This window comes from Anopheles funestus, chromosome 3RL (assembly GCF_943734845.2).
Source record: "Anopheles funestus chromosome 3RL, idAnoFuneDA-416_04, whole genome shotgun sequence".
NCBI lineage: Eukaryota > Metazoa > Arthropoda > Insecta > Diptera > Culicidae > Anopheles > Anopheles funestus.
The window spans coordinates 63,544,698-63,567,513 of NC_064599.1; the positions used below are offsets into that span (position 1 = coordinate 63,544,698).

Consider the following 22,816-nt stretch of genomic DNA (forward strand, 5'->3'; position numbering starts at 1 on the left):
CAGCTGTCACTTATGCGCACCGGGCAGCCGAGATGCTTGGGGAACCAGTCTAAATTTACCATGAAAAATATTTCCTGAATACTAGCGACAACGGTGTGCGATGTGATTATGTGGTGTTGCGGCAATGAAATGAAAATGTTCCTGTCGAACGAAATTGCACATGGCGGCGGTAGAACATCATGGAATAGGCGCTCCGTAGAAACGCGTCGGAAATCAGGTAAAAACCGGGTGCTTTCGGGCTGGTTTTTGCGTAGAAATGCATTGGAATGGTCTGTGAACGGGTGAACGATGGAGTTTGTGCAAATTTCGGATCGTTTTGCGGCCAAAAGTAGCATCGAGCGGATTTTCCAGAACCGTCCAATGAACCCCGTAGTGCCGTCATACCTATGTCGTCTGGCGGTGTTACAGTATAGGAACGGTCCAGTAGGGTGGACTGGCGCTTTTGTACCAGGGATCCTGCTGGTTCCGTTGTGTGGTGATACGAGTGATATGAATTTCGTCGCATTTTACTATAATTTTTTTTTACACAAATGGCAATGAACGCTAATAAATCTAAACTTAATCATGTGTCGTTAAGCTCACTTTTTACCATGGAACTTGGTAGGAAAATTGCAGTGAAAGGAACGAACTGGAAATAAAAAGGGGAAAAAATTTATATTTTAAACGCGTAGTTGGAAAAAGTGATGCTCGTTTGCTTCCGCTTCAGCGTGTGTACTCCTGAGAAGTGTATCGTAATGGTGTCGATTATCAGAAGTGGCATCTCTCTCGCTAACTATGTTGCTATGTAAATGGCTGATGATGGTGTGTGGCGTTGAAAAAGATGAAGGCTATCATGACTTTTCGTGGTGGGGTGTGCATCCCCGTTCGCGAACTATGGTAACATGTATGAACAGCAAAAAAAAAACTTTTAATAAAAGTAGGCCTACAGGGAAAGTGTACCAATTGGGAGGTTTGGTTGCGTTTTATAAAACACATTTTTATTTGATGTAAAATTAATGATAGCCAAATAATCATGATATAACATTTTTTTACGTAAAAGATAACATTCATCTGATGAAAATACGCTCTAACAAAAATAGTTTTAACTTTTGCACACACACACACACATCAGCTCGATGCAGTGGATGGATTTAACAAAGAACTTTTTAATTTTGCATTTGTTCTTGATTTTTTGTAATCATGATTCATGCATCCGCTACCCCGATCCTAGTTGTAAGCGTGTGCGTGTGTGCGTGGCTATGCATACGAGATAGGGGTTAATTTCCGTACCATGTATTGGGGATGATTGAGAATGTCTTCTTCTTGCTACTTTCGGTCTCGTTCTCTCACCATCAATCCGCTTTTGCAGAGGAAATGCAATTCTGATCTACTGATCGGCGTAATTACTGTACCCGTATGTAGCCGATTGGGGGGGAAAAACGTTCATCTTATAAACGATACATTTTTTATTAAAAAAATACAATTCAGTTCTATTCAAAAACTTGGTGAAAATATGTGATGAAATTGTAAAGTCAATTGGTTTTACTTTCTCAATGAAACCGATTGGGCACTGTCAATATAGTGATGTAGCAATATAAGGTTGATAAGATTTAGTGTTAGATTAATCTTAGGAGTCGACGATTTTTCCCCCTTTTTTGACTTCGTTATTTAACGATTTCGTTCCGAGATTTCAACATGTTCTAATATCTGCAGAAAATTATTAATTATGGTTATTTCTTTCGTTTTAGACTGTTCATTCCAATTCCATCCTCCATAGGAGCGATACAATATCAATCATTACTGTGGTCAATAGAAAAGTGCCCTAATTCTGTTGCCTTGCCGACAAGCATTGCCTCCGCATTAATTAGATCTGCGGCTTTAAAAGTCGCATCACGAGTTTGCTCTGCTTCGCGGGGGTTTGTTATAGAGTGTGTGTGTGTGTAGTAAACTATCGAAAAACTCACACAATGACTACCACACGGGAGGACGTATTGCTTCAGATGGGAGAAGTTCGGTTTAAGAAGGGCGATGGGACGCTTTACGTGATGAACGAACGAATCGCATGGATTGCTGAGCATCGCGACACCGTTGCAGTATCACATCGTTTCCAGGATATTAAAAGTATGTATTTCCTCTTGTGTCCATCCGGTTTCAACTTACTAATAAACGCTTTGTGTGCTTTGTTTTTAGTGCAAAAAATTTCACCCGAAGGTAAACCGAAGGTACAGCTCCAGGTCGTACTGCACGATGGCAACAGTTCGACGTTTCACTTCGTTAACCGGCTCGGACCGCAGGCACAGATGGCCGACCGTGATAAGGTGAAGGAGCTGTTGCAACAGCTGCTGCCAAACTTTCGACGCAAGATCGACAAGGAGCTGGAGGAAAAGAATCGCATCCTGACGGAGAATCCGTCACTGTTGCAGCTGTACAAAGATCTGGTCATAACGCAGGTGTTGACGAGCGAAGAGTTTTGGGCCCGCCATGCCAAGGATTACATGAACAAGGAGCAAACGGTAAAGCAAGATATCGGTGTGTCTGGTGCGTTTCTGGCCGACATCAAACCGCAAACGGATGGGTGCAATGGATTGCGGTACAATCTAACAGCCGACATTATCGAATGCATCTTCAAAACGTATCCGGCTGTGAAGCGAAAACACACCGAGCATGTGCCGGCCAAGATGACCGAGGCCGAGTTTTGGACAAAGTTTTTTCAATCGCACTACTTCCATCGGGACCGTATCGTGGCGGGCGGCACCAAAGATATTTTCACCGAGTGCGGTAAGATCGACGATCAGCAGCTGCGCCAATCGGTGCAGGAGAATCTCGGCGATCCGCTGCTGGATATACGGGCGTTCGAAGATAATACGCTTGAGGATGGATTTTGCAGTTCGGCCACTGCCAAGCAGCAGACGGTAAACAGTGGCAACATCGTGCATCAGAGCATGATCAAGCGTTTTAATCAACATTCATTTTCCGTGCTAAAAACATGTACCGATGTGAAAACGTTAAACTGTGGCATCGGTTCCATACTGTCCGCTACACCGGTCAATGATTCATCCACCAACGGTGCGACGGTTACTGCCAACGGGAAAGCGAATAGCAACAACAGCTCACAGCCGACCGATGGAAGTAACAACAACAACAACACGGTGAATGGATACAGCAAGAAAGAGAAAAGAACGCACGATCAGCAGCAGCAGCACCTTGCGAACGGTGGGACCACAATGGAGCACAAGAGTAATGGGACCAGCACGGGAGCGAACGGGGCGTTTGTCGAGCCGACGATGAAGAAGGCTCGGATTCAAGCGAAAATTACCTACGACGATCTGGAAGGTGAAGAGGATGAGCGGACGCGTGTGAAGCAGCTGAATTTGACCAAAATCGAACGTTACCTTCATGGGCCGGTACCGGCCGGTGGTAGTGGTCACGATTCATCACTGTCCACCAATCAGCATGGGGAAGGGTCGGCCAGTTTGCATGATTTCGAAACGACTCATGCAATGATCCTAGAGGCGGCCAATGGGACGTGGAGTAATCGAACGCCCCATAAGCTGCTGGTCAGTCCGGCTGCTGCAGTCAGTGCGCTCGGCGATCTCAGCCCGGGTGGTGCGCTCATGAGAGGATTCCAGGAACAAAGCCTTGCCCGTAAGTATTACCAGAAACTCCCTCACTCACTACTATTTCCACTATTTCCTCAGATGTCACTCATAATTCTCTTTCTCCCTTTTCCCATTGCAGAACTTGTGCCTCCGGATATAGAGAAGGAAGTGCGTAACCTTTATCTATCGTTGCTGGAATTGCTGAAGGAGTTTTGGAAATGTTTCCCACCAACTACGCCACAGCTAGAGTCGGAGGCAACCCGCATGCACGATATATTGCAACGCTTCGCGATGGTCAAATTGAAACCCTTTGAGGTATGTGTCTTGTTAGCCATTCTTTTTTGGTCTCATTGCCGTTATAATTTTGTTAATGCTTTTTTTGTAGGATCGTGCCATGAGAGAACTGTTGCCATTGGGTTCCTCGCTAACGCAGCATTTGAATCAATTGCTCCAGTCGGCCAATCGGAAGTACGCGATTTGGCAGGATCGGCATCGTCGTACGCACAGGTAGCACTGCTCTCCGATGCTCCACTAGCGGGGACAGGCTTTTGGGGGATAGTCTGTACACTATCATCACATTGCCGCGGCGCCATTATCAGCACCAACAATCCGTTTGTTACCTTTTCGCTAAAGAATCGATGGCAAATTGCATCTCCTGCTCGTTTCCTTTGTCATCATTTCCACCATTGTCGTCTCTGCATCGTCCTCGCCGCCGTATTCGTCCTGTTTTTTTTTGTTCAATATTGATGTGTATAGTGCATAAAGCTAAAATTAGAGTATATTACCAAGCCAAAAGGAGGGGAATTAATTTTTGTTTGTTTCGATTCTTTGGAATCCCTAAAACGGATCTGAAGTGAAGATGCGCACATGGGGAGGGGAGAGAAGTGATGAGGGTGTGTCCCAATCCTTTATCGGCTTGGTTCGATTGTGTACATGCACCAAATAAAAAGCGAATGCATGCCGACAGAAATATGTGAATGTTGATTGTTTAACAACGTGTGGCCTATGGGAATCCCGTCTTGATTGAGGATCGCACACAACGCGAGCAAACGGGTTAGAAGGGTTTAACCGCAAAAAGGGAGTTTAGTATTAATGAGGCACCGTGGGAATATGTCGATAGGAGGGGAAATGGAAATGCAGGAACGGTTTTAAATGCGCCAACTTGTCAAGAATCAATTACTTCAAAGATCATGAAATATATTCATATCATCTACGAACAAACGACAATTAGTATCCTTGGTTTGTAATGTCTTAGAAATGTCTACCGAATTGCTTTCGTGTTCCGTTCACTACCCTCGTCCGCATCGATAAGATATTGCGATCGTTTGCTGTGTTGCCTAAGTACAAAGACAACAGACAACTAGGATGCATGTTGGTAGAATTTAATACGTTTTCATATTCTACGGGGCAAAGGTTTCTTTTTTGTTTGTGTTTCGCGTGGACAAAATCTTGATTCTAAACGAAAAATGATGTGATGGCGAATATGATAAGGCGCTGAAATGTTGCACGTGTGAAATTTGCTGAAAAGAAAGTTTAAAAAATAACACAATAAACGAAGAATGTGAAATGTGTGCCCATTGATGTAAAATGAGAGTACTGATAAAACTAACACAAAAATCTTATCTATTGTTTTGCAGTGGCTAGATGTATACAGTATAGGAAACAAAACAATAACATGAAAAACTTAAAATAATCATTAAAATTTTGATGAGAAAAAAGAAAACAACACTTTACGCATTAATTTAAGCTAAACGATGTGTGTGATGGATTGTAGTAACAGTAGTTAATAAAGTAAAATATTTTTACATTTTCACCATCGACAAAAGCGTAACAATACATTAAAATCGTTCAACAATCAACTCTTGACGAAGATTAAGGGCTGTTAGGAACGTTTTAGTAGTACAACATTTTAAAGAAATATTTATAATCCTTAAATTATGAAACAAACTAGAAAGTGCAATATTAACGGTTCATTTATATAAAGCATTGGGAACTGTCAAAAATATGTCAAAAATGAGTTACCTTTTCATTGGTGAGTTCGTTCCCCAAGTAACAAAGAATACAAGCATTATTTAGGCTGGTGTCATTGCTCGGTCGTATACGACTAGTTGCAAGGCAAATGTATGGGATTTGACAGATAAGGCTGCAAGGCCAATTTGGTCGTACGACCAAATCAAATGATTTTGATTTGGTTGCACGGTCGCTTGCAACAAGTTGAACTCGCTTGTATAAACGCGAAATAGGTGTTATTTTCTCGGCGTTCATGTAAACAAATTGTTTTAACTGCCAATTCAAAAAAAAATCGTACGACCAAATCGTACGAGCAATGACACCCCTTGCAATTTGGTCGTACGATAAAATCGTATACGACCGAGCAATGACACCAGCCTTAACAACGTCAAAAAAGTGGCTAAAGTCTGAAACACGACCCCCCCCACTCACGGGCACTCATTTGAGTGTCTTTTTTCGTGCAGGGTGGTTCGAAATCGGTTGCGTGTTTTTTTAATTATGTTTCGAGACACAGACACCTGAGGGCATGGCCGTTGAAGAAGAAAATGTAGCATTTGGTGCCATCTATCGACCATAGGTCAAAGATTGGCGGTCCGTTGGAGCTTTCGCGAATAGCTCCGGCCACAGACATGGTAGCGATTAGTGGTGCATGGGCGAAATCTAGCCACAAGTGCCATCTAGCCATGGCCAGAAGAAAGTTTGGCGATATCTTGGATACCGGCGGAGCTATGGGGCAAAGTTGGGCCAAAAATGAGGAAAATTTTACGGTTTCACAAACAGCGTATGGAACTTGGTTCCTCGATGAATAAATCACTTTTCACTATGCGAAAACCTCCTTACAATTTAATAGTAATTGTAAAAAAAATCAAATTCAGGCCACATTGCATAGTCTCCGAACCACCCTGTACGAAAAATTGACACGGAGATGAGTGACCGTGAGTGGGGGGGGGGGGGTCGTGTTTCAGACTTTAGCCAAAAAAGTTAACAAACAATGCAACGAAATTTATTTTAAAAAAACTGAAAGAATCTAACAGAATAATAAGTTAATTGGAATTCATCCCGCTTTACTTAACTGCGTTTTACTGCGTTCTACCACCTGCAGTGGGGATAATATGCCATTTCTAGCTTTATTTGACTTTTTTTTTTCTTAATATCTACATACTCAGGTTTATTATTTAATCTACTGTAATTCTTATTACGGGTACGAGGACTACCTTTGGCGATGTGTACAAGCAGAGCGTGTGGTGAAGGAGAATGAATCACGACCAGGCTGAGCTATTTGGCGCAGCAGATATCCTTAAGATTGTCAAACCTGGAAGGATACGATGGCTGGGGCAAGTGATGAGGCTGTCAGCCTCATGCCCTACTAGGAAGATGATCGTCAGCAACCCGTTTGGCTTGAGACGTAGAGGAGCACAGCGAGCTCATTGGCTGGATAAGGAAGAGTCGAACCTGTCGGAGAACGGATGTAGCTGTGAACCGAGCACTGCAGTCTTAGACCGAGATTCCTGGAAACGGATTGGAGACCTGACCACGTCTTCGCGACTTGCTCTATCCTCAGCAGGCCAAGAAGGAGAATGCTGAATGCTGTAATTTATCTCACAACAAGAAAAAAACACTTACATTTGTATTTTATTTAAAAAAAAAAACGTTAGGTTGGAAATAGACGAAGCGAGATTTACGCGGAGCGAGTAATACGCGGCTAGTTTATACCAAATTTAGCCCAGTTCAGGTGTCAAATTTGCCGCGCCTGCTATCGCGCCCGCGTTTCCGCAGAGTTGTTGAAGTGCAGCAACTCTGCGTTTACTCGGTAGCGCGATCGGTGGCATTGCAGAGTTGTTTACAATTTTATTGATGATTTTCTGGTTAGGAAGTACCAAACCATAAAGATTTCGCTAAAAGGACTTAAAAATACAAAATGAATAAGTTTATAACTGCAGTAAACAGATTTTCTTTAGCTATTGACACTGCGTACGCGGTTAGGTCCATACATGAGGCGCGTTTTACTCGCCTGTTTGACCGACGTTTTATCAAAATCGATAGGTGCGTTTTACTCGCTCCGCCTAAACTTCGCTTCATGTATTTGCAACCTTGCTTGAGAAAGAAAAAAATTGATATCCTGAGCTACGTTCACCCAAATGGAAATGAACAATCAACGGCGCAGTTAACACCAGCAGAGCAAATACAAACAACCCTTATCTATAAATCAACGAAGAATTTACTTCATTCCATTTTATTATTATTAATATATTTATATTATTTTCTAATTGAAAACTGTACAAAGGTTGAAACAAACTGTGTTGCAAATGATATTTCCGACAACCGTCAGAAAGCTGCGATAAACGCTTCAATATGAGATACGCTTGGTGGGTTATTTTTCGCTCACCGGTAAACGCTTCTTGGGCGCAACAACACGCTTCACGGTAACTCAGCATGATAAAATAGGAATCTTTCGTAGCGTACGGAGCGTCGCTCGGTTGGTGCGTGTTTATTGTGAATTTTAGATAGAAAATAGTACAAAATCGAATCATTTACCGGTGTTACAGTGCATAACTTTATCGAAGCTATACGAAACAATAACCACCGCAGTGTAAACCCCGTTCGATGCCTTCCATTAACGGAAGGTTTACCTTTTCTGTTGGCATGTATCGGTGTTGAATATGGCGCCTGGTACGCTGAGAAACGGAAACAATAGAAAGCTGTACAGAAAACTTTTGGCACCGTTTATGCTGGCAAATGAATGGGAGTTCCTTTTTTTGTGTGTGACTTGAAGTGTCCCCCCGGGGGAATCAGAAGTGTGGTACGACAACGCAACGACAACATACTGAGCAAGCATAAAATCTGTTTACTTTATGTTCCCACTAATAATGCTGAATCGTGTGCTTTACCGGGAAGTTAGAATCGTTATCTCCTACGCTAAACTCGTTCGAGAACGTTTGATTAAAGTAGCCGTTGCTTTAAACATTGTGGCGAGCTGTTTCTAGGAAGGAAAAAAAAGTTTGATATTTGATTAAAAGAAAGTAATCTTCGTTCGGGGTGCTCTGTTCTGCTTGGCCATATATCTCCCGTTTTGCATGCTGCCACAGCAGAAAGGAAAAAGGGGGTGGGGGTGTTGCGAGCGTAACGTCGCTTCGCTGGGCCACATTTTCCTTTTTTCCCTGATGGAGTGAGAATTCTCTCACTGTGATTTGGTGCCTTTTTGGAGATTCAGTCAGATTGTTGGTTGGTCTTGTGAACGGTTCGGTGCGTCCCCGTGCGTCTGCTAGGCGGTGGTCTCCGTTTTGTTTGAACAATTCTTCTGCTCGATACAAACACACACAAATTCTTTCGTGTGTATCTGGGCACTTTTTTGTGTGTGTGCTTTTACCCGGTTTTTCACGGTTCCGTACGGGGTTGCACTTCCGTTTTGGATTTTCCTTGCCAATCGAGTGTGTTCCTGTGTGAAAAAGTGACCTGTGAAAACAGGAAAATATGATGAAATGATACACCTCCCCTGCATGCATCAGGAAATGATTGAGAAGGGAATCAACTCCCACCCTGGGCGTTGGGGATAGTTACCCCCGTGAAAAGAAGAAAAATGTATCAAATAGTAGCAAACTGTGGGAGCGAAAGAGAAACACGATAGCATTGTGAGCAGGAGCGAGATTTTGATCACGAAAAAGCGAGAGTGAAAAATTGGACCGCGTATTTATTTCATTGTGCTGCGTGTCTCGGTTAGCGCTGGGTGTTGTGTCCACTTTTCCACTCGGAAAAAAGCATGGTTTGCTGACGGGACGCGTTATTACTGGATGGGTAATATGTCCGTTTGTTAAGTTTTGTGCAGTTTACGTAAATTTGCCAACAAATTTGAAAATTTAAGTGATTGTTGTAAATCCGTATATCTAGCTTTTCTACGGGAAGCTGTCAAAAACCAAAAGTGACGGATGAATGGACCGAGAGAAACAGAGAAAACAGCAGATTCTTTTCGTTTGTCACCATCTTCCTGAGAGTGTGGGTGTGTGAGTGTGTGGTGCTCTGTGGGTCCGCCGAATATGAAAAAGGACGAAGGATATGTCAAATGTGTTTTTATCAAAATTACAAAACAAAAATCTTACCACCTCGTTCTTTCCCAAAAAATGAAGCATCCATTTGTTTTTTTCCATTAAACGAAACACTTCCCTCTTGTGTAGATTCCATTTTATGATTTCCATCTTTTCCACGGTGGACGGTTTTTTTTGGAGATGAAATCTTCCGCCTGTCCGGCTGTATTCGCATCAATGCCTGTGCTGTCTCACTAGTGTTCTCTCACTCTCACGTTCCGGCATTAATTAAACACTCAATCATTTTCGCATCTCTCACAATGATCTCAGCAAAGCGCGCAGCGTATGGTGCGGTTTTCATTGATGGAAAAACCAAGGCCCACTTGGATGGTTGGAGTTGGTTTTAGTTGGAAATGAAGCTTTGAAATCGTTGTGATTTTTTATCATCAGAACTGGTAGCAAAAATCGTGTTTTATTCGGTTTGTCTTTTTCTTATGTGGTCGGTAAAGAGCATAAAAGCGTCCGTCTGGTGTGGAAAATTTTATCGTTTGTCATTTTCTTTTTCACAGATCAGTGTTGCTCCCTAGTTTCTTCCTGGATGAAGAGAACGAAGCGAATTTGCTAAATCCAGCGGAAAAGGAGGATTGGGAAATACGAAAAAGGAACAAACGGCCGCTGTCAATTTTGTCCCGTTTTGTCAGTTATACAGGAGACCCACAATACACCCCACCAACAACAGTTTTGGTGGTTGTGCACCCGAATGCACATACTGTTTTTTTCCGTCATCATCACCATCCCCCAACGCTGAGTCTATCCACCAAAAAAAAACGAGCGAAAAAGAGTGAGAAAATTGGTAAAGCAGTGTTCATGTGAGAGTGTGTGTGTGTAGTGGAAAATGGTACGGAAAGTGTTGTTGCCCGTGATGGTTTTATGCTTTCCTATCGCAACGAGCTCGCGTACAGCTGTGGGGAAAGTGCAGAAAAAGAAATGAAAAGCGCGTAGGGTGGTGTGCGTGTGCGCGATTGTGATGGTGAGTAAAGGCGTCGCTCACGCATTGTGTCGCTGACGTTTAGTCGCGTTCGAAGAGCCGCACTGAGAGCAAGCAAAAGCAAGAAGGAGAGTGTGTTTTGTGATTTTTGTGTGGGCATCACACGCGTGAGCGGCCCATGATATTCCGTGCGTGCGTGTGCGTCGTGTTTTCTTGTTCTTGGCAATAGGCGATCCAAGTACACACATCAAGGAATCTATCAATCTGAAACTTGAAGAATCTCGTGTGCGTTGTGAAGAGAGGGGAAGGGAAAACATTTCAGATTCTTCAACGCTCAGTTACCTATAACTGCAGAAAGAAAGAAAAAAGAATCAACCCTTTTTAAGTAGCTGGCGTACGTGGTTGTGAGGGAAACCCCTTTACGTCGTAGAGGAAGCAGTTAGCAATTTCCCGGTTGGGCGTAGAATTTTACGTACGAAACAAACATAGCGAAACATGTCTAGCTGGGCCCAGCGGATGCACCGCCGGGCGGCGACCTTCGGCAGTGTGGTAACGTCCTGCGGCCATCCCGGCACACCGTACCCGAACCGGCTGGAAAAGGTAAAGTTCGGTGTACCGTTGGAGGATGTGTGCAAGAACGATATCCCCGGGCCGCTGCTGGTGCTGATACTGAAGCTGAACAAGGAGGCACCGTGCCGGAAGGATGTGTTCCGGGCGCCCGGTAATCAGGGCGCGATGAAGAAGCTGATCCACTTTCTGCAGCAGGGCCGGCTGGTCAATGTGGACAACTATTCGGTTTATACGATCGCGAGCGTACTGAAGAAGTTCCTGCGCAAGATCCCGGGCGGTGTGTTCGGCCGGGAAGGTGAGGCGGAACTGTTCCAGATAGTGGACCTCGACGATGAGGTGCAGCAGCAGGAGAAGATTCACAGGTAAGGATCGATGGGATTTTGTTACGGTAGCGGAAATGTCCTTTTATGCCCTGTACCCGATTGAAACAGCATGTTTTACTGTTAGCTGTCATTATTTGACATTTCATTTCAAATTGTGACATTTTTTGACACATTTTTCAGTTGCGGGTATAATAAAAAGATCAAACAGAGATATTAAAAATAGGTAATTTTCTAGTAAAACATTTAGTTTTTATGTACAGTGGAGCGCCGATTACACGGGTACCTTTTATCCTGCTATCCCATTATCCGTGCTGCTCGGAAATGACAGTTCCGAAGGAGAATTGACATATGAAATGCAAAACCGATGATGGCAAGAAATAAAAGCTGCAATAGGGCTGCAATATAATTTGCTCAAATTTGAAAAAAAAGAACAACTTTACTTTGCAAAGTGTAAATAAGAAAATTAGCATCTAGCTTTATAAAAAAAAGTCTACCCATTACTCATTGAACTCTAATATTTATAAATAAAAAGAGTTGTGCCTATTATCCGTGATATTCTGTTATCCGGCAGGGGCCAGGTCCCGATGAGCACGGATAATCGGCGTTACACTGTACCTAAAGTTAGTCAAGGTGATTTGGCCGCCATTATTTTGCCTTTAAAAGTAAGAGAATTCAATTCAAGTCGTACGACAAATACTAGCTAGTTGTCTGAAGAATAGCTGGTCTAAATTTGAAATCAACCGGCCAAAGAGGTCTCCTTAAAAAAAGAGGTCTGCTTTTATAATTATTTTAAAATAAAGCATAGGTATCAATAACTAATTCTAGCACAAGAATAGTATTTTCTAAACTCATGAAACAATTGTTTGTAAGACATTTTTGAAAAATCAAAATTTTCCAATGTTGGAAATGTCGTACAAAAAAGTTGAAAGACCCCGCGGGGTGGTAAGCGGACGACGAGAAGTTCGTTGAAAATGGGGAGACCACACATGCCGGTCGTACGCCTTCACGGTCTTCCACGGTACATATGGTGTGTATTAGGAAGTGATAAACAGGATGTCACGGTGTGTGATAAACAAGCTGGTTATGTGTCATGTTCTGCCCGAGACAGCAGGTCAGCAGGAAGAGCGGCATCATTATTGGCGACCCATTCGCCCAATCTACTGCTCCGTTTAATAGTCAGTAAACCGATTGGTAGTATCTTGCGTGATGAATCATGTTTGTTTTACCAGAGAGATTGTGAGAAGAGTTTTTTCCTTCTTCTTCTTCTCTCTCACCATACGGACTTGAATCATGGCGTAAAGTGAAGACATAATTCGAATTACTAATCCATATGGCGGGATTGTGATGTAAAATTTGTGGTAAAATAAATAATCCAAAAACGGAGAATTTCATTCCATCTATGAACCATGAAATGTGGTAATAACAGTCACGAAAGGAAACGATTATTTCCAATCACCTGCTGCATCGTAACCTTTACGGTAGAGTCGTCGTGTGCCACTATTGTGCAAGCATATTATTGTCGTCAAAAATGGTTGCAGTCGGCAGTCGCTTTTTATTTACAGTCAGTTTGTTTCTCACCATCAACTATTTTTTTTCCAACAATCAAAGTTATCGCTTGGCTTTCGATGTTGGCCTACCAAGCCCCCAGAGATATTTTTCTTGTAGTGGTTCACCTTATACGTGATCATTATCGAATCATCACTAAGCCCCAGGTCTTCTTGTTGGAGGCCTCTGTGCATCAACGTAAGTGGCAATTGCATTGTCCACAGATGCATCTTTCGTGTGTTTGCTGAAGGACAGTGTTGATCCGAAAGCTTTTCGAAAAAAAACCGTTCACTATGTTCCGTTTTGCAAACAAAAAACAGTTTTAGCCGTCTCTTGTCTATGGTTAGTAGAGCTTTTAGTGGCACCAAAGTTGAACGAACGGACCCGGCGTGCGGGTTCAGAACTAGCGAAATGGAACCGTGTCGAATGTATCGTAATCCGGTGGGGTGATGTTACTTCCGGTGTAATTTTGCGGTGGAATTGGTTATGAAACATTTTTCGGGTGCAAAAAACCCTGATGGAAACGTTCGGGTTGCATATCATCGTTCTGTTAATTTGTTGAGATGTTTTAATGTATATTTTTATGTATAAAATTGTATATTGTAAATAGACAATAAAGTTCTCCCGTTACAATGTTGGCTTATCAAGCATTGTCGATGTCGTGAGATAAAGTAATATTTTATTATTCACATATTGAATTTTGCCTTTTGTCATTTCCTGTTTGTGGTAAGGCTTTATCTGTACATCTTCCTTCAATGTACGCGCCTGCGACTGATGCCTTTATTATGCATTAAAAAAGATAATTTATTATTATGTAAGGACATTCTTTGGAGTTGAGAATGAAGATGAAGTTTATTATATTTCCAATAAAAAGACAAAGCATCAATGATTTATGTTGCAAAAAAAGATAGTAACTGGCTCATTATTTTAATGTCATGCATGAGTGATACATCAAAAGTCAATAAAGTATCATACTAACCATAAGTGTTATAAATTATTCAATTGTTTGTTATTTAACACTTTTGAAGTCAATTCTCCAATTTTCAGCCTTGTCCGCGAACAAATCGGCTAAGAACTTGGTTTTAGACATGGACTCCACAAGACCTTGGGATATTGACTTAAAGTGGAAGATGTCATAACATGCTCAAATTTTTCGTTCCTCGAATCAATATTAAGAGTCGATCGTTATCGTAAAACTGAAAGCCTCTGTGAACCTAAATCGTCACCTTAATTGCAGAAGAGGTCTTTGTGTAAAGACCTTTTTTTGACAAAAACACTCAATGATTAATTCTTGGTGTTTCAGCCCAAGTGTGATTGTATGCTATAATATTTTTAGTGCTTTTTAATTTTTCATAGACGATTTCGTTGTTTTTTTCCAAAACTGTATTAACTAAATTCTTATTAGTATGTAAACACTCTGTAGTTTATCGTTCTATATAAGCACCTGTTGCATATCCTCAACTAATGGCTTCGACGACAAGAATGGCGTAGTACGTCCTTTGCGAATAGATGTACAAAACAAAAAAAGCACCATCCACTTGATTAGCCCTGTTCTCAACTATACGTCAAAGCTTGGTGCCATTCCTCAGCGACAGAGAGCTGATGAAAAGGCGGACTAGCTTGAGTAGCTGGCTACTTAGCATAAGCCCACTCGACGGTAGAACAGGCTTACCGTGTGAATAGTTCGTTTTAGCCTCCGCAAAGGAGAGAAAAAAGGGCAAATCCATACCATAGAACCGAGCGTTTCCAATCAAGACTTGGCTGGAGGAGGAATCTCAATTCAACCCAAACATCTAATAATATCAATCAACTGTTTAGTGTTTACGGGTTTGCTTCCATAATGACGCCCTCTTTTGTGTGGTGCTGCTGTGTATGTCAGCCCCGGCCAGCTAGCACTACCAACAAAAAATGGCGATACGTCCAGAAGGGGTTTTGGGTGGCATTCCAATGCCCATGAACGCGCGGGGACGGTTAATGGTCCTCCAGTCCATGTGTCGCACTGAAAATGTTGCTCCGGGGTGTTGTGCAGTAAGGGTGTTCCCGATAGACCAACGCGCCATCACGCCTTCCCACAAATGGGACGATACTTAAAGTAGGTTTAATTTAATTTCGCTTCGCTACATAGCGCACGCCTTATCACTTAGCATAATGTCGCTTTTTTCCAAGATCAAATAGACCACATCGAATGCACCCTGGTACTGCTACTAGAGACGACAGAGAGAAAGAGGAAGAACACAGTGTTTATGCTGAGGTCTGGTAAGGTTCCGTTGCATTTGAACTGGCTGATAAAAATAGAATCTTTGTCCGCCTTTTTGAAACCTTAAGCAATGGATGAAACATTGGATTGCTGAGTCTATCGCCACAACCGGACGGGACGCATCCGTAACTGCTTTTTGGTGATGCATTCTTTCGGGTTTGTACAATTATTGTGCACAAACAATTAAGAAGATGCGACCAACCTTCACTGCGGGGAGCAATAGGTTTGAGGTTTTTTGTTTCTTTGAGGGCAAGAATTTGAACCCAGAGAATGGAGAGTACATCCTGAGGTCTCTCTTTTCTTGAAGAATCTTTAGGTCATGTGGAAGAGTTCCAGCAGTAACTGCAGTTAAGCGATAACAGATGTGTGTGTGGAGTTTGGAGTTGGAGTTGCTAGACGTAGACATAGAGGGTTTTTTTTTCTCTTTAAATTCAATTTGGAGGAGATTGAATGAATGCGTGGTACCAACGGCGATCCTTTGCTTACACAATATCGACAGTTGGTGGTGCCTGTAGCTGTTGAATCGTGGATACTGACCTAGTTGGTTTGCTGTGATGGCAAACAGTCAGAGTTACAGTTTCCCCCGTGGTGGGATGCAAGACATATTTCTATGTACGCGCATGTGTATGTGTGGGAAGCATCATATGCAGCCGTTTGGGTAAGAATAGAAAATGCAGCACCCTGCACATAGATGTTGTTGCAGCAACTTAACCCTTCTCTGCTGGGTTGCAAGCAAATGTGTTCGCGTTTTATTGCCCCATTCGTGTGGAAGAGGAAGAGAAGGAGGCGGTTGAAGTGATGTGTACCACTGCTCAACATTGATTCCTCCTCCATCAAGAGGAGAGGGAGAGGGTGAGAGAAGGTTGAAAATCATAAATGGGCGTTAGATTGGAAATGCCGCTGAATGCGTTTGTCCATTGCGGCTTTGTCTATTCACCATCGAACTGGCACATTTTTTCTGTATTGTTTTGCTCGTAACACGATTAGTCATAGATGATGGAAGGGCTTTGGAAAGGATGTTATTGCCGAGATGGGCGAGAAGATGTCAGGTCACTTTTATGCGTTTACCCCATCCCCTACGCGGCCAGTGACGGGGAATGCATTTTTATGGCAAAGAATGAATACCAACGGAATGGCGGAGTGCATTGCATTGTGCCGTTGGGTTTTTGGGGTGGTCATCCCTCTATTATGCCGCTCGTTTGCAAATTTTCTTTATTTGCGCGTCCTATGTCTGAGTCATCGAAGAATGTCTTTTAGAAGAGATGCCACTCAAGCTAATTCGAGTGAACAGACAAAGAATGCTCAACGGCTAGTACGATTCGTATATTTTTTTTTGCTTTCATTTTATTCGGTTATGTCTAGATTGCCTTATTAGGGCCAACCGTTTGGTTGGGGTCATCCCAATTTATATTGCGTCTTGTGCGAGATTTGTATGTGTGTCTTAAGGCTCGCCACAAAGTTACCCAAGGCGTAACATGGTATGCGAGGCGTTGCGGTTGCAACACCCCCCAATTGCTTATGAGCGGCTCCAAATAGTTGCTCCCGTTTTGGATAGTGGCTCCCCTCCCCAAAGTAGAAGTTCACCCTATAGACGGTGCAATGGCTTTGTTATTTGATTTTAATTTGATAACTGTTCGAGACCCGATCGCTCGATTTGCGGCACCAGAAGAACGTTGACCTTCGCTGGCAACATTGTTAAAGTGATATTATAGCCCAGCTCATGTTTTGGGAGCGAGAAGTTTTCCCATCGGTTATGAACGGAATGGTTTCTGTTTTGAAAACTATTGAGTAAGAATGCGTCCGTCTGATAGCTCGGCAGTAATGTTGTTTTTTTTTGTAACTGGTTTTCAATTTTTTTTTCACACTCTACCGTATATTTACCAACTGCACCAGGGGTGTTTAAGTTAAGATTTGTGAAGTGAACCGCTGCGTGGGTTAGACGCGACGACGGGGTAGATGAAGAGGCATTAGAGGTATGCGAAACTGCTAATGGACGTAAGGTAGCGTATGGTTGTGAAGTCAATTGGTTGTGAAGTTTGCGCTATCTCGTAGAAGGTTATAGAAAGAGATTCTAACGACATCGTCTAAGAATTTTTTAGATTTTTTTTAGTCACTATATCCTCAATAATATAACGACGTTTAAAAGAACAGCTTCAAAAATGTATATAATGTTAGAGCAATTCGAGTAATAATTAAATCTAATTTCCAAAAACATTTGCATCAATTGTTATCGCAATATCCAGAAGATAAAATCTTGGAGGCTTTGGACCGAAAGCCCAATACGGTGGAATAATAAGGGAAGGCCCAGGAAGTTGGATTTCTCTATAGTACCACTCAAGCGCCTCGCAGATTGAAGAAGAAGAGGAAGCAGCAGAAATATTACTCTATGTCAATAAAGACCGATATACAGCTGCTCTGTTTGTAGGGAGACACCTTTAACAGAGTCAACAAAACTTATCAATACGATCGGTAGCATTAGCTTACATATGCGAAAGTTTCTCAAAAGTCTGACCACATCTTCTGGTACGCACCTCTTTACCCGACAATGCGCAAGGTAGGGAAAGTCTGTATATGGTTAAGTGATTGTATGCCAATTCTGTCTACGGCAGTTTGACAAATAACAATGCACAATGGGTTAGTGTTGTCTAAAGCGTTTTTTTTACAATTTCTGTGCACGTATCAACCCAAGTTACCTTCTTATTGACGCGTGGATGTGTCCACACGTGTTCAACAAAATCCCGGGCGCCAGAGCTATGACTGATGGAGGAGAACGCCATGACGGCATGCTATAAAAATAGAGCGCGATTTACGATCTGGCTCCGTCTCCCCAACTCCCCAAAAAAAAGGTGGCTCATCGTTGATAAGGATCGTGATTGAGTATCGTACGCGGAAACGTTAGGACCAATCGTGTGTTTTTTGTAGTCATTCTTAACTTAAAGCTACATCTTGCAAACGAAACCAAACCGTTACGAAGCGTGCCTCACCGGGGCATCTTTTAGTTGATGAATGCAAACGAAACAACCTCTCTCCGTCAAGGCGATTTCGTTTGTACTATCCTTGTACCCGATGGGCGTGGAGGCAGATCATTAAGAGCAGATTAAGGGGATTATAGTTGCCGCTACCTGCTGGCGTCATAATTTGTTTTGCATCTTTGACGTGCACAAGTGTGTCGCACGAAGGATGTTCAACCGCCTTCTGTACGCTGCCGATCGTCTGACATGTGTGGATCGTTCGGGGTCCAACGTGCCGTCGGTGGTGTGTCCCCAAAGATGAGTTGCCTTAACCTGTTGCCCAAACCCCGGCTGCAAGCATCTCTCCCGCATTGGTGTGCGGGAACGCTAGGGAAGAGGTCACGGTAGGTTGCCGCGTGTGCTCAGGAATGGTCTTGCTCGCTATTGCAGCTTCACGGTACCGCCATTTGGTTCGTGGTCGTGCGAGTGGCCGCGGTGCGCGGTTGTAAATTGTTGAAATAGTTTCCCTTGCACGACTTCTTGCTGCTTGTCCGTAGCAAGGGGTCACAGCGAGAAGATGTCGCATGTTCTGCCCTAGAGAAACTTCCCGGTACCCTTCACTCAGATGCACCTGGTCGCACAGTGCCGTTCTCTGATACGCCCGTTTAGTGTCTAATTCAACGAACTCCACAGTCACACTCGGTGGGGATGTTATGGGGATATGAATGATGGGTGGGTTTCGTTGGTTCTTCGTCCCGCGACAGCATGGATGGATGGATCTGGGTTTCGTGTAGACAACGACAACGACGTTCTCGGGTGCGCTAATGCCAAGCGAGATACCGTCAGTCGCCGATCGCAGAAATGCCCTGCCGCTGTAGTGCATTACACGGTGATGATGATATTTTGGTGTGCTGTACTTTGCTGCACCTCTTGTGCCTAATGCGTTGAATGGCGTGGTTGCCCGCTGTCCTTTCCTTTTTCGTTACCCATTTTGCGATAGTTGTGTCGCACCAAAAACCCTAAAAGAGAGGGGCAACCGACCGACCGGCACGGCGAATACAAAATGTGCATGATTGTGCTGATGATGGGATGCTCGATCTGTGTCCATTAGTGGACATTGCATCCATTTGTCACGACAAGTGTGATAAGTGGTGTGCCAACATGCGCTTGTCGGTCCATATTTCCATAGTCGTCATGTCGCGCAGCTCCGGTTACGCACACGACATATACAGTAGGTAGCCGGCGCCAAAATGTGCAAAGTTACAAAATAAAATGCTAAAGAGTGACAGCATTTCGCGGTGTGTAAAAGGAGCTCTTGAGTCGGCCATGTTTGGTAGTGGTTCGTTTCTTAGCAATCGTGTTGAATTTGATAAGGTCGAGAATGCTAATTGTTTCTGGCCAGATTTGGGACACCGTTGCTGAGCGCATGATGAAGATTTGCAAACGCAACGGTTAGCCGCCATCATTCTTTATGTATACGTGCGTCATATTCAATTAGGTTAGTTATGTCTTATGTACTACGATAAGTGAATCTGCTAAATTAATTCCTCGATCCGAATAGGATGTCTCAATTCTGTAACGCGATGATCTCATGTAGAATGGAACGCTTTTGTTTCTTGGATTGCTGATGTAGATTTGTAGAGTTCCCTCAACTCATCTCATCCACTCTTCTTGGAGCTGACGATAGGACACGGACTATTTCCAAGGCTCACGATAACGATAAGACGTTCGAGAGACTAATGATTAGAAGAATTTTTGGAGTCGGTATAATTAGTATCTCTGTAAAATGTACGACATCTCTGTGAACTGATATCACTGTGATGTTCTCAGTGTTGTACAACAAAGTTCGCAATAATAACGCTCTGAGTGCCTTGGGATATTGGGATATTGGCGACGTCGTGATAGGCCCAAACTGAGATAAATTTCGTTAGTACGTCGGCCCGAAAAGCCAGAATAATATGTGCTTGGTAGACGACTCCGACTTGACCGTGAGAAGTTTAGAAGTAGCGAAGATGCAGCAAGTAAATCTGCGAAGTAGTTCTAAGTACGTCAGATATTCTTATCGGACTATTTTTGGTCTAACGATGCATTCAGAGATCATATTTGCCTTAAAGTGTAATGCTTAATTAGACATATATTTATTGATTAACCTACTCAAGACATGCCTTTGCTATAGAGGACTGGTCCAGTTTAGATATGATCAACGATTCTCGGTGTATTAGACCATCCTAGTCAATTGAGAGTAAAGTAGGCTATTTTTATCGAATCTCTCCAGATTGCAGGATCTGCAAAATTTAGCTTCTGGTTTGTATGAAGTTATTAAATCCTCAAATTTATATTGAGATGAAACTTATGTTCATCAAAATGTTTGATGTTAGAATTGCTAATTTCGAGCTCCATTATTTCCCCCATAATTCTGGTGATGCAGAACGCGCGCTGTTAACATGCATTTACTCTTCTTCCATTAATTCACTTTTATTGCCCTTCAACAGACAGGAAAACAATTATCTCGAAAGTGTGCGTTCGTAACCATATTCGATTAGTGAACCGCACAACACCGCGGCAACACGTTGTCTGCTTGAACGTGGCCAAATTGAGTGATGCTGTGGCAAGTTACGTGGTATAAATGTGACTGCGTGTGTGTGTGTGTGTTTGTGGAAATTGAGGTGTGTCTCCCGGGCGCATCACCAATGAAACATATGGGAAAGAAAAGTGCAAACATAGTATAGGAGGAGTAGACGAGAACAGTCGCCGGTCTGTCAAAAACCACCCGCTATGGTGGTGGCCGTTATACATACGCGCACATACGTGTGATCTGCGGCAAACGACCAACCTCGACAAACACATATAGGTAGTAAAATTGAACTTAATTAAGAGGTTAACTTTTCCGCCGTTTATAGTGGTCGTGTGTGCATTTTGTTTCCTTTCTTCGTTAGCGTGTTGTTTCGATATGTGCATGATTTTTAGGTCCGATATCTTGTAAATCTCAACAAAGGAGAATATTTACTTTTATTTGAGCAATTGTTAGAGATACTAATTTTACACGAAGAAAGCTTACGATGGATAAAATGAAAGTGAAAGAATTTTTTAAAAAATTCTCCACATATTCAAAATAACTTCACAGGAGATCACGATTTGTGAGTCTTCCTCTTTATCTTCGCTCCGTTTAGCGACTAGTTTGGATCGCGCTTGTCTCACCAAACTGTCAAAAAAACTGAGAGCACCATTTGTGCTGGGGAGATTTCAATGTGGAGGATTTAGACACACCGGGTGCGTCCTGTTGCCGGAGGTTTTTTTTCTTCTTTCTGTGCGTTCATGATTGGCTGGCATCCATTCCGGTGTTCGTACCGCCCCAAGACACGACGGCGGCGGTGACGACGAACGACAGCTATCGATTTCCCCCGGGGGGAGTCGACGTCTCTGGTGCTGCAGGAGATGGAAGAGAGCTATACGGTCTTGTTACGGTTGCTACGGCTTGTTACATTTTCCATTCGCACCAGCGGGCGAAAAAAAAACCTTCACGTGGTTTTGCTGCGATGCTGCCGGGTTTAGATTTTTCTCCCAGGGTATCTTGCCATCCGTGCGCAGATCGAAGCGGTAGGCCCAGAAGCGATGATGACGAAGATGGACGGATGTTGACGTTTTCGCGTCGTCATGCTAGGATCAACTGGTGGCAACCTGTCTGTCGACAGATCGATCTGAAGCCGGTTGCCAAATAGACGAGTGTGCGCCATGTTTCTCAACCTGTTTTTGGGTGTTCCGAATTTTAAGTTTTGTCTAGTGAATTGTATGTTGATTACCAGCCAATATAAATACGAATGAAAAAGTTACATTTTCAGAAGTAGAAATTCTTCTCCAAAAACAACGGCTTTTTGAAGCGTTCTTGAATGTCTGGAAGCGTGCACAAAAGTCGCCAGACAGTCTGTGCCGCACTACGGTAATTATAACTCCGTCATACGTCGGATGTGTAGTTGCACGTTTGTTGCATTGGCTTTAAGTGATTGATCATTAAGTCTAATTATACCGCATTAATTCAACGCTCACTTCTACGGCAATTCTCGAAGCGTTCACACATAGTGCCTTCCAGCATCTTGAAATTCTTAGTATACCAGGATATTCCCTTCGTTTGAGAGTGAAAGTGAAATAGATAATTGTATTCTGTCAGCGTTTCTTGGCTTACAGCAGCATGAACCGTTCGCTTCCTTTCTATTGCCGGGACAGAGAAAATTAAAATAACTTCCATTTTTTTATTTTATTGCTCTAATGCGGATACATACATTATCTTGTACACTGCACACAGCAGTGTCTGCGTTGAAGAGAAAGTAAATTCCATTCCATAGTTTGTCACGAAAAAATGGATGCCACCAAAAACTTTCATGGTTTTGCGAGTCGCTAATACCAAACCATTGGAATTAAGCGTGGCTCCAGTAGCTTCAGTGACTATGTAGTTTTAGGCTGATGTTTTACCGCTGTTGTACATCCGAATCGTGAAATGTGCAATAAGAGTCAGAGAGATGTGAATGTATCATCAGCTATGCAGTAGACATATAATTTAACATTTTAATGACAGTGTGC

At 42.9% G+C, this 22,816-nt stretch overlaps 2 protein-coding genes across 10 annotated transcripts in view; both read left to right on the top strand.

The window, feature by feature from the left end:
- The first annotated feature begins 55 nt into the window (after positions 1-55).
- LOC125766882 (general transcription factor IIH subunit 1) lies at positions 56-4,799 on the top strand. Its single transcript, XM_049432963.1, has 5 exons — positions 56-217; positions 1,728-2,100; positions 2,170-3,624; positions 3,718-3,893; positions 3,964-4,799. The coding sequence occupies exons 2-5, from the start codon at positions 1,947-1,949 to the stop codon at positions 4,087-4,089; spliced, it is 1,911 nt and encodes a 636-aa protein (XP_049288920.1). The 5' UTR covers positions 56-217; positions 1,728-1,946; the 3' UTR covers positions 4,090-4,799.
- A 3,123-nt stretch (positions 4,800-7,922) lies between these two features.
- Positions 7,923-22,816, top strand: part of LOC125766880 (uncharacterized) — a 41,197-nt gene continuing 26,303 nt past the window's right edge. For 2 of the 9 annotated variants that reach the window (XM_049432959.1, XM_049432958.1), the window contains exons 1-2: positions 7,925-8,068; positions 10,177-11,527. In XM_049432959.1, coding sequence (XP_049288916.1) covers positions 11,091-11,527 — 437 coding nt within the window. In that variant the 5' untranslated portion in view covers positions 7,925-8,068; positions 10,177-11,090. Of the gene's footprint in view, positions 8,069-8,132; positions 8,389-8,933; positions 9,381-9,844; positions 10,087-10,176; positions 11,528-22,816 lie in introns of those variants that run through there. The other 7 variants (XM_049432961.1, XM_049432952.1, XM_049432957.1 and 4 more) reach the window with 7 other exon arrangements.